General features: G+C 42.7%; 1 protein-coding gene across 7 annotated transcripts in view; it reads right to left on the bottom strand.

Moving 5' to 3' along the window:
- Positions 1 to 12,620, bottom strand: part of CFAP61 (cilia and flagella associated protein 61) — a 285,236-nt gene that overhangs the window by 111,149 nt on the left and 161,467 nt on the right. For all 7 annotated transcript variants that reach the window (XM_019826881.3, XM_019826883.3, XM_011280983.4 and 4 more), the window contains one exon: positions 6,009 to 6,136. In XM_019826881.3, coding sequence (XP_019682440.3) covers positions 6,009 to 6,136 — 128 coding nt within the window. The remainder of the gene's footprint in view (positions 1 to 6,008; positions 6,137 to 12,620) is intronic.

Here is a 12,620-nt window from a genome sequence, read left to right as displayed (position 1 = left end):
GACATCATCATTTGAAAACGAAACAATAGTACAGGGTGGAGACGGAGTGCGTGAGTTTATTACTCAGTTGACACCTGTGGTTATGTTTTGTGTGATCATGAAGAATACATTCCCTAATTAACATCCTTAGCCTCAAAGAATCATGAAAAAGCCCCACAAAAGATGACAATAAGCTGATCCCAAAAAAGGCCTAATATTGCTCAAAGAGTCTTGCTTTTCTTTTGTTCGGAGTCTCTAAAGTGGTGAAGGTAGGAGATAAGAAGAGTTATCCTGAAATGAACAGGAGTGGATAATTTCAATAAATGAAGATTTTTTCATTTATAATTAATTATATTTAAATATTGGATTCAGTTAGGAAACTCGATTGTGATTCACAACACCAGGGAGTCTGGTCATTATTTTCCAGTGGCAGAATGTCAGGTCTTTCTGCCTGGGAAGGCCAGACCCTCTGAGCTTGACACGTAGCTGTCCCTACTCCCCATCCCACTCCAGCCACAAGACGGGCCTCCGTATGAGCCCCTGACAGGTCCCATTGTGATGCCAACACAACAATACGGCAAGACGCGACCTGCCCAGTCTGCCTGCTCCCCAGGCACCTGGGAGGGCAGCGCTGCACGTGCCACGGGCTTGGCCGCCACGCTGCATTTGCCCTCGTATCAAAAGGACAATCAGGGAGAGCACATGTCCATCCGTTCACGGGGCCGAGACCAACAGTACAGAACAATGGCAGTCACCAACCTGTTCACTGGGGTTTAGCTCTGAGCTCAGCAAGTAAGCACTATTTAATTAGTCACCTAATTAGTGACAGGCCACACTGAAGGTTTCAGATGTCCTCAGACAAACGTAAAGATAAAAAAGTCTAATTAAGCTGCAAGCGCTTTGCTGGCTGCTGCCAGATCCCACAGCTGTGCCGGATATGCAGCCCCATAACAGGAGACCTGGTCATCCGGGCACAACTGCGGCTCTGCAAACGTGACCTCCTCAGTTCAAGCTATTCTTAGTGGCCCCCACGCACCCAACCTGATGAGGGATCCATGTTTTGGTAGAAAATCAGAGATTTTACCCCTTGATGAGATTCTTTGGGTTTGTCTTCGTTTGTTTGTTTGTTTGTTTTGTTTTTGTTGAGAAAACTCTTTGTGGTGGTAGAAGTGGAAGAGGTGGGCCTGGGCCCTCCCGCCCATCAGCGCTTTCTGTGAATCCAAGTGTGTGTTTCCCTAGGCACACAAAGGGTTGTTGGGATACCACCCGGGGCTGCTTTCAGTCACTGTCATCCCAGGATGCCACTGCAGGCTCCTCAAGAGATTCTTTACCTCAGAATTTAATTAGGAAGGATTTTAAAACAATGGATTAAAAGGAGCTGCTCCATAATTAGGAGTAAATAATGTAACGCACTGAAGCAGGGAGACACAAGAGCTGAAACAGAATAAACCAGTAACTGCTTCAGCTCAGTGAGTTCATGCCCTAGAGATAGCGAAGAAACTGTTCTGTGTAATTTGTTGGGGGGGGGGGTTCTATCTACTTGGGACACTGTCTGGGACAGGGCCTGGGGCTCTGCATTGCTAGCGAGCTCCCAGGTGATGGTGACGCTGCTGTTCCACTGGCCACACTATAAGAAGGACGTGAAACGTAAGATGAGTCCACAGACCTGGTTCCCACCCACCCTTTTGGGGGCATGGCATTTCTCCTTTTCTCTTTAAAAAATGATTTTGGAGTACTTCAGTGGAAAGCTTGAAGTATTCAAAGCATGACATTTTGGGGGTTCGGCAGAGAGGGACTTCATGCGTGAGGTGGCTGGTGAAAATATAACCTCTTAACATTTTGCGGGAAAGAGCCTCCTGCTCTCTGAAAAGAGCTTTCAGACTTCGTTGCAAAGGTCTCCTCCAGGAAATAGTGTTTCCCTGACAGGTGATAGATGCTCACCTCCAGGCCTGGCTATGAACCAAGAAGATGAAGTTCCTTTTAGGCCTCAGATAAGATTGGTGTTCCTTGGGTGACAGAACTTTGGGCTGGCAGGACCATGGGAGTCCCTGCCATGACCTTCTCAGCACAGTGAGGAAGACAGGCCATAGCACTGATTGGCAGCAGAAGGGGGCTGACAGCTGAGGCCAGGTTCTTTCTGTTTTTCCCCATGATTGGGGTTTTAGACAAGTCTTATTAATACAAGTACTAAGAAGGATAATATATATGAAATACTTATACTGTCCAAGCCAAGAACATTCATTCTCAAAGAAGTGGGGCAGCCAAGTGAACATGACCTATCAATCATGAGAACCATAATTTAAAAATAGTTCAGGTCAATCATGTGAATGTCTTGGGATGCTGAAGAACCTAAATAATTCACAATAAAATGTCTTAAGAACTGCCTTTCCCTTCCAATTCACTGCCCTCTACACCATAGGTAAGTAGGGGTTTCCTCCTCTACATGCCCTACACCAAGTAAGTTCCCCTGGCCCTGACTCGATGCCAGCTGTTGGTCTCCTACTCAGCTCCTGGTGATCACCATGGAAATCCGTGCCCTGCAGGGAAGGTTATCAGGAAAGGCCAGGATATGCATGTGGCTTGAGCCCACACTGGCCATAGGGTGGGATGTTGGGGCCCAAATACATTCCCTCCTGGGCTCCTCTTGGAGTTTCTTGGACACAGTATCCTGAGAAGATAAATGCATATGCCCTGGGGCACGGGGAACAAATTAGCTGAGGCTCACCCTGACCCTGAATTACCCTACACCCCCACCCTTCTCCATCAGCCAGTCAGGAGCCTCAGGAAGCCTGACAGAGTTTGCAGGAAGCTGTGAGAGCAGGGCTACCGCTCTTTAGCTCAGCCCTGGAAGACTGAATAGGGGTGGAAGGGTGGGAGCACCCCAAGGGATACTGGTATGTGTCCCTAAGAAAACACTTGTCATACATGTCACTGGGAACTGGGGGCCCAGGAGACCTTGACCGGGTAAGGACATGAAGATGCAGGGGGACCCACAGGCCTGACAACCAGAGATAAGGTGTGTCTGTGCAGATGTAACTGGATGGGTAACAGCAAAGGACCAGATAGAATGCTTTACAAAAAAAAAAAAAAATTGAAACATCATGTTCACTATTCCCCCCTTGCATAGAGCCTTGTCCTACCGTATTAGTTGACTAAGGGCAAATCCCTTCAGCTCCCCCAGTAGCACCTTAGCACTTGAGGAAAGAAGGATGTAACAAGGGGTAAGAATTTGTACAAGGATTGCCTTTGGTGTCCTTTGAAGAGGACAAATGCTTTCTAATTTTTTTGCATGCACACAACACGAGGACAAAGAGTTGTCTGTTTTGATTCCAGATGACAGGATTATCAGGCTTTCTGGAAAAAGAGATTGCTGTACTGGGCCTCAGATGGGTTTTGCAGGAACTGAAGTGCCTCAGCTGAGTCTGATAGTGTGGTGCAGGAACTCAGGAGGGCAATTTTTCTAAATCTTGCCTCTAAAATCTGGATTCAATCCTCATTGGGGGCCAGTGTCTGGTGATCACTTCCATTTCATTTCGGGTCAAATCATTTATAACATCTAGTTCAAATGCAGTTAAGCTGGTAAGTAAAATATGCAGTAGGTTACTATGGTGATTGCTAATTTAAAATAATTAGGGAAAATAATGAGAAAACTATTTCCTCTGTGAAGGATTCAAGATCCGTAAACTGATACCAGTCTATTTTTAGTATACGTAATCTGTAATGATGACAGAGAACTGTGAGTACTTTAAAATGCTTTAAAAAGGTCTGTCTGATTGAGGAATTTAATCAACCAAGTACTTATATCCAAATTTATTCTTGTCTTTATTAAATCTAAGTTGATTCCACAAAAAGAAAATGATATGTATATATCTTAATGTAATCATTTAAAATAAGACCATGACTAAGTATGTAGCTGAATGAAGATTTCAGACCTGTTTCTGGTAACTTCTTGACTACTATTTCACAAGTCCACACTGATAAATCACTCAGAAATGGTCACATATGACTTGCTGCTCAGAGTCTTAGATGAAGAGACCCCTCAGAACGAGGAGAGCCCTCAAACTGTAGTGTGGCACACACGGGAAAATGGATGCTCCTGGGTGCTTCTCATTATTTCTTTCTTGCAATGAAAGATTGCTATAGACTGACCACAATATTTAAAGCATGTGAGCTCTGTTGCTAATTTCAATAATGACATGTGACTTATTTCTGATTAACTAGGGGTATGATCCAGATAACTGAACAAATTGGCTGGAAAGTGAAAAAAATCTTTATCTGGTTAATGTGATATCAAATGAGCAAAGTAACCATTTGGGATTAGCTTGTCTCCTTATCAACTAAGTGCAAACACCTGGTAGGGGTCATTTCCTCCACCCCTTTCCTTGTCTAACCCTTAACCGTCACCCATCTTCTTTGGACCAGTACTTTTGCTGGCTTCTGGAGGAGTGCTAGTGGGGAGCTTTTTCCCATCTTCTGCTTATCTTTTAGCACCTACAGTTTTGAACAGGAGCTAAAATTTCTCATGTGATCCTGAGCAAGAGATTTAGAAAAAACTGGACTCTTGATTCAGGAGTCTGTGGTTCTCCAAAGCCAAGCTCTTTTAAGACATCTATGAGACTATGAGACTTTATTGGGGCACCTGGGTGGCTCAGTCGGTTAAGCATCAGACTTTGGCTTAGGTCATGATCTCACCATTTGTGAGTTCGAACCCTGCATCAGTCTCTGTGTTCGGAGTCTGGAGTCTGCTTCAGATTCTGTGTCTCCTTCTCTCTCTGCCCCTCCCCCACTTGTACTCTGTCTCCCTCTCTCTCAAAAATAAATAAACATTAAATTTTTTTTAAAAGACATCTATGAGAGTTTTTTTAAAAAAATAAATGAGCAGGGATGCCTGGGTGGCTCAGTCACTTAAGCATCCAACTCTTGATTTCAGCTCAGGTCATGATCTCACAGTCTGAGTTCGAGCTCTGCGTCGGGCTCCTCACAGCGTAGAGCCTGGGATTCTGTCTCTCCCTCTTTCTGCCTCTCCCTTGCTCTCTCTCTCTCTCTCTCTCTCTCTCTCAAAAAATAAATAAACTTTAAAAAAATAAAAAAAATAAATGAGGAAACCAAGTCTGAGAGAAAATGAGGTAACACATCTAGGGTTCCGCATCATGTGCTGGTGATGCCAGGCCATGAACCCAAGTTCTTGGACAATAACCCAGGGCTCTTCCTGTCAATGAGGGGCTGAAATTCAGTGAGCAGATGGAGAGCTAGTCAGGGGAAGCTGAGAATTCTCGGGAATCACCTATCAGTAAAATGTGCTCTTAAAGGAAACCCATTTAGTGCTGTGAGGATTAAAAAAAAAAAACAGTACTGAAGGGATGCGAAGGCCTCAGTCTTCCCTGGGGGGTTTTACTCTGTTCCCTGGCACCTAAAATGCAGGGTATGGAAGAAAGGTCCTGGCTTGTCTGCCATTTCAGAAAGCCTATTTGTGATGTGCAGTGTCAAAACTGGTTCCCAAATCTGCCTGATCATATGGAGCACTTGCTAAAATGTAGATCCCCAGAGCCCTCCCTGGGAGTTCCTGATTCTGTGTTCTGTGTTCCTGTCTGGTGCTGAGTCTGGGAGTCTAACAAATGCTCTAGGTGATTCTTATGATTCAACCAATGAGGGAAACACTAGTATAGACTAGCGTTGGCAAAATTCTAGAAAGGGTCAGAGTGTACGTATTTTGAGCATTGCAGGTTAAACAGTCCCTGTCACGGTCTCTCAAATCTGCCACTGTATCAAGAAAACAGAGACAACATATAAATAAATGTGACTGTGTTCCAATAAAGTTTTATTTACAAAAGCAAGTAGAAAGCCACATTTGACCCAGGAGCTATAGTTTGCCAACCCTCAGTCTAGAATATTTCACTGCTTCATCAATCCACCTAGGCAAGGTATATGGGGTGGCAAAAAAACTTCAGGTCTTTTCTTTCAAAACAACCTTTCAGGTATAGAAGAGAAGAGCCTATTTAAAAACAAACAAGTAAAGTAAAACAACTCACCAAAATACCAGCGTCTCTAGGAAGGAAATTCCAACACTGGATGCACCAACCACAACAATCTTGGCATTGACAGTTATTTTCGGTTCCAATGTTAGTTTTCTATTTGTATGGTTCAAGGCGTAACCCAACTAGAATAAAAGATACAAAGAAAAAGAGAGACTTAAAGAAGATATAGCTGAGTCTGTGCTCCCAGATTGGCAATTATGTAGAAGAGTTATTTAACCAGGACACTACTGGCAAATCAGACTAAATGCCCATGCACAGCCATAGTGAAATTTATGGAAAATAATTTTTAAGATATTAACATGAGCTTGGGAAAATACCTAATACCTAGTCTGCCTCACATAAAAATGCTTGGTTTACATAATTTTTTTCTTATTGCTGATGGATGTTTCTTACAAAACTGAGACCCTTTATGATTAGAAACAATGAGGTAAATAATCCCACAAGAAGATAGACAAGTTGCTCCTTAAGAATCCATAGTTTTATGAAAGGTCTCAACCTTTCCTTCTGTCCAAGATCACCCTGAAAACTTGAACAACAATGAGATTACAATTGTTGGGTAATTTAAGGCAAATATTAATTCTTTCCATTCTGCATCCCTCACACCACTTAGCACAGTGCCTTGCACACGTGTTCAGTAATTTGTAGAATGACAAACCTTAGTTGAATGACAAAAACATGTTGGATGATTAAGAGTTATTCAAACTTTCAGATGCTCTGAGGTCAAGGAGAACTCTTAGAAGCAGAGAAGGTAACTGGCGATCATTTAATTTTTTTTTTAATTTTTTTTAATGTTTATTTATTTTTGAGACAGAGAGAGACAGAGCATGAACGGGGGAGGGGCAGAGAGAGAGTGAGACACAGAATTGGAAGCAGGCTCCAGGCTCTGAGCCATCAGCCCAGAGCCCGACGCGGGGCTCAAACTCACGGACCGCGAGATCGTGACCTGAGCTGAAGTCAGACGCTTAACCGACTGAGCCACCCAGGCGCTCCTACTGGTGATCATTTTAATGCCCATGTTTGGAAAACTTTCTTGAGTTGATTTATTTGATTCACTTTCCTGCAAAGGCTTCAGTGGAAGCAGTAAATGTATGAAGGAAAGATTTACAAAGAGATAAAAAGAGTAGGGTATTCTTGAAAGGATGTTCTATTGTGTCGATAGTCCTTAGTTCTATTTTTTTTTAAGTTTGTTTATTTTGAGAGAAAGGGAGAGAAAGAGCATGTGGGGGAGGGGCACAGAGAGGGAGAGAGAGAGCGAGAGAGAAACCTGAGCAGGCTTTGCATTGTCAGTGAACCCATGAACCATGAAATCATGACCTGAGCCAAAAACAAGAGTCGGATGGGCTCCCCCCACCGACTACTCCCACCTTTTTTCAGTTTGACCTTAGTTCTATTTTTAATTCATTAATTCAACATACATTTTTATTTGATGTCTGGAAGAATTACAACTGACTTCTCATCAGTTACAATGGAGTCCATAAGGCAGTGGAATGACAGCCATACCAATGCACCCCACTCAGTTAAATTCTCATCACATCAGCATTAACTCATCCTACAGCTCAGAGATATTCAAATTCCAATAGACCAAATCTATTTTGAATTTTCTTAAAATCGTGAGTTACTAAGAGTTTGGAAATCCAGTAGGCTAATGGTAAAGTCCTATGTAAAGCTTGGCTCCCACTGACCTTCCAGTGCCTGAGGTAGCTTGGATGTGGCCACATGCTTTGCCATCCACCAAGGAACATGTGAAATTTAGAGGATAGAATGCTTATCTCTAGCTCTAGCTAGCCTAGCAATATGGAGGTAGAATAGGTCTTGACCCAAATAATGTAATATAATGTAATGTTTGGATATTTTAGACTCTCCATAATTAATGCTGCTGGTGCCTTTCAGCATGCTCCCACCTTTAATGAGGCACACCATGAATTCTGGAAGAGATTGAGCTTGCTCCCATCTTTAAGAGGGGACTCCAGTTGACATAAACCAAGTCACATAACCATACCCTCCTTGCTCAATAATTGGCCCAGAATAGACACATGACCTATGTTGGCCTAATCAGACTGAATTCCAGGACTTTTATATGGTGGTTGAAAAAGAGAAACCTCTTGCCTTCTAGATAGTATTGGGGTATAGATGTGAAGCCTGAAATGGTATAGTCATCATGACACCAAGCAGGAAACAATCTTGGTTGAAGCCCCAACAGAATCACAGAGACATGGAACAGAAATTCCTTTCAGGGTTCTTGGGTAGCTCAGCCAGTTGAGCCTCCAACTTTGGCTTAGGTCATGATCTCACAGCTTGTGAGTTTGAGCCCCACATTGGGTTCTGTGGGGCTTACTTTGGATTCTGTGTCTCCCTGTCTCTCTGCCCCTCCCCCACTTGTTCTCTCTCTCTCAAAAATAAATAAACATTAAAAGAAAAGGAGGGGCACCGGGGTGGCTCGGTTTTTGGCTCAGGTCATGATCTCATGGTCCGTGGGTTCAAGCCCTGCATCCGGCTCTGTGCTGATAGCTCAGAGCCTGGAGCCTGCTTCAGATTCTGTGTGTCCCTTTCTCTGCCCCTCCCCCATTCATGCTCTCTCTCTCTCTCTCTCTCTCTCTCTCTCAAAATAAATAAACATTAAAAATTAAAAAAAAAAGAAACTCCTTTCACGCTCTGTCTGAAACCCACACTGCCTTTGGAATCTTCAATTATATGAGCAATAAATATCAGTCAGCTATTACCACAGTAGTGCTACATAACAAACTACCACAAAAGGCATTGGCTTAAAACAGCTGTTGTTTTTCCTCACTCATGCATCTCTGGGTTACAGTACATCTGAAGGCTGGATTCAGCTGGGTTTGGCTCCAACTTGCAGATTCCAGATTGGCCTCACATCTCCCTGTCTTTATTTTGATGAGAGATAGCTGGCGAATGTTCTTCTGGCAATGGTAGAAGTGCATAAAGTAAGACTAAGCAATATCTCTTCAGCCTGGCCAAAGCAAGTCATGTGGCTGAGCCCACTACCCATGAGGTGGGGAAGGAGATTCACCTGTAGTGGGAGGAACCTCAAAGGGCAGAGCTCAGGGAGAGAGGAATAGCTGGGGAGAAGGATGCAGTCTACCACATTTCCTCAGTTGTTTAGGACAGCTTGTTTCTTCTATATGCAACTGAAAGTTCCCTAACCTGACACATTTTCCAAATGACAATAATGAATGTATCGTTTGGGTGAAAAAATGTCTGTTCTCCAAATAAATGTCATGCTAATCTGGCCTAGAAGAATTTCCCAAGAGGGGTCAATGAAGAATTTTTTGAGAAAAGCAGTTAATTCCAGTATATGTGGGTGCCACCATGAACTGTGTTTTGATTGATTTATTTCCAAGACAGGTAGGGTGGCAGCTGATTCACACTCCAGCCAGCCTTGGGTCTGGTGGTTTACCGCAAGGAAGACTGGGAGCATAGAAGTTGGTATTGATGAGAGAGGGTGGGGCAAGCTGAGGGCAAAGTACAGGCTAACAGCAACCCCTCCCCCAGGGGGGATATGTGCGCTATTCCTTGGACACTCCTGGCTGCCCAAGAACAGGGGGGAAGGAAAGAAAGCAAGTGGCTGACTGATAGAGATCACAGTCATGCAGGACAGGAATCTCCTTCAGTTTACGGATAACTTAGCAAACTGGAAGAAAAAGGCAATCTTATCCATAGCCTAATCTCCAGAAACCAACCTATAGACTCTGTTTCCTAATATCACCTTCATCAAGATGTAAGGGGATTTAAGTGCTTGCCATGGAGATGTGGGAAACAAAGGCAAATGAAAAATTAAATTCCCTTACTGCCTACAGCCCCTTGACAAGTCCTTGAAACAGGCAGAGTGACCTCCCTGTAGGAGCTCAGCTGCCTTGATGATGATATTTTGCTAGGGGCAAAAGAGCTGAACATTATGCCTGACGCCCCAGGATCCTGTGTCTCCTTAAACACATAAAAATTACTTTGCAAGCCTCATTTATCTTTAACCTCCAAGTATATGTTGGCAGTTCTAATTCCAAGCATATGGCACCTGACGTACATCTGAAGGGTCTCATGACTGAGGTTTTACTAGACAGTAATAAAAGATGTTTGCCTAACAACAGCTAGCCCCTCAAGGTCCTGGAAACCTTGCTTCCAAAATTCCTTAGAGACTTACACTGTCCCTAACCCCTCCCAACCTGAAGGTATATAATCAGTCAGTCTTCACAACCCCAGTTCGGCTCTTTCTGCCCACGGGTCCTGTCCCTGTGCTTTAATAAAATCATCTTTTTGCACCAAAGATGTCTTCAAGAATTCTTTCTTGGCTGTCAGCTCCAAACTCCACTATCACCCCCAAACCCCCTCAGTATGATGGCATTTAATCACAGGTCCAATTAACAGACTTAAAATGCCAGCATCTTGACAGAGGTCAGAACTCCAAGATTCCTTCCACAGGGGTATGTTCAGACATTCCCCTCTGCTATCTGGAAGTGCACATTAACACTGAAGCATAGGCAGTAATGAAATTCCCTGGTAAAGAATTATAACCCATTTATGAAATAGCTCCTGTATCAATGATACAAAGGCGGCTGGGGAACAGAACAGAATGGTTTTTGTTTCCCACACAATAGCTTTAACACCAACAGCTGCCAGGCCTCAGAAATCACCTTTCTAACTGCTGAATACATAAAGTGGCCTCAGGGGTGTCAAGAGTTAGCCATCAGTACCAATGATGGTAGGTGTCTCAGGAAAGTGATCAGGCATCACAATGATTTTCAGTAAGCCAGTTTTGTGTCCAGGCTTTAATTAAAAACATATTCATCGTCAGGTATGGTGAAGTGACCTGAAAAAACCACATTTTTCTTTTGTTAGGGTAGATGGTTTTTAAATACCTTGAAAAAAATTCTTCCCAGCCTGGAAATGTCTTTCAGTGATGACCGCAAATTAAGATGGCTTCTGCTGCTTTATAAAGGGTTTATTTTGCCCATAAGCAGGAGTGCCCATAAGCTTACTCCATAAGCAGGAGTACCAGTCGTTTTTTGGAGGAAAGCAGAATATTTCCTCCCTTTAGATTCCTTCAAGCCACAGGTTTCCATAGCAAAAAAACCAAAAACAAAAACAAAAATAAAAACAAAACAAAACAAACCATACCATCAGGTATGGAAGATCCTCTAAGTCAAGCCAGCTTTTCCTTTCTTTGTCTGAAGATCCACTGAAAATGCCCAACACACTGGAGACCTAATTTTTTATTCTTTGTTTTTAATTTGCTTAATAGTGAAATAAAAATAAAGCTTTATCTACTGGCTTATATTTTATAGACAGAAATTAAATGTGCCTTGTGATAGTAAGTCATTTCAAAGATAAAACAGAGGAAATTCTGTAAGCTATTTAACTACATACCACACTGGTGACGACAATATGGGTGAGAAATTAGGTTCTTACCTCCATGTCTTGTGAAGACACTTATAATTCTTTTTTCTAATGATACTAGGTTAGCATTTTTAGACAAATGGATTATTTTATTTTATCTTTTATTTATTTTTATTTTTAGAGACAGAGAGAGTGCAAGTGTGCATGTGCAAGTGGGGGAAGGACAGAGGGAGAGAGAGAATCTTTTTTTACAAAAATGTTTATTTTTGAAAGAGAGAAAGAGAGCACTAGAGGGAGAGGGGCAGAGAATCTTAAGCAGGCTCTGCGCTGTCAGCACAGAGCCCCATGAGGGTCTTGAATTTACAAACCGTGAGATCATGACCTGAGCTGAAATCAAGAGTCCGACACTCAACTGACTGAACCACTCAGGCAGCTGGAGAGAGAGAATCTCAAGCAGGCTCCATGCTCAGCACGGAGCCGGAAGTAGGGCTTCATCCCATGACCCTGGGAACAAGACCTCAGCCAAAATCAGGAGTCAGACACTTAACCAACTGACCCACCCAAGCACCTCTAGGGATAATTTTAAATGTAGAGATCAACATGTATCCCAGCATGAAGGAATACAACACCTATTATGGTATATACACAGACCTTCTAAGGCTAAAAGAAATGTTCCTTGAAATTGACCGTGAGTCCCATAATGAGTTTAAAATACAGACTTTCCGTTCAGTCCCAGACAGGAGAGGAAAGAATATTATGGGATTTTCCTGGTAGAAAATTCTAGAGCTGAGCTTGAGGTGGGGAGGGAAATGACAACAAAGATCATGTTAAGGGGGACAGGAGTTGAGATGAGAAAATAGGGAACAGAAATGGGCACAAGTTTAAGTTGTGACATATTTGTCTGTAATTTCCTGTGAGCTTCCGAAGCGCAAGACTTGTCTGTGAATGAGCCGTCAGAGGAGGTTTTGGTTGCTCTTATTAATTTAGTTGGTTTGTTTGCTGCCCTCCACTGAGACAGTTTGCTTCCTGAAGTCAGGAACTACATTTTTGTTTTTTGAGGCATTTGTTTTCTTTGGGTTCTGATTTGCTCATTTTATCTAAATGATTCCTGCCATACATTTTTAGAGATTCAATAAATGGTAAAAGATATATTAACTTTTGGTATAAAATAATATACCATATACCAATATACCATAAAGATAATGGTAAAGATACATTAACTTTTTCATGAGCCCTTCTTAAAGAGTACTGACATGA

This window comes from Felis catus, chromosome A3 (genome assembly GCF_018350175.1).
Source record: "Felis catus isolate Fca126 chromosome A3, F.catus_Fca126_mat1.0, whole genome shotgun sequence".
Taxonomy (NCBI): domain Eukaryota; kingdom Metazoa; phylum Chordata; class Mammalia; order Carnivora; family Felidae; genus Felis; species Felis catus.
The sequence above is the reverse complement of the archived record's forward strand: the minus strand, read 5'-3'. Positions and strand labels throughout refer to the sequence as shown.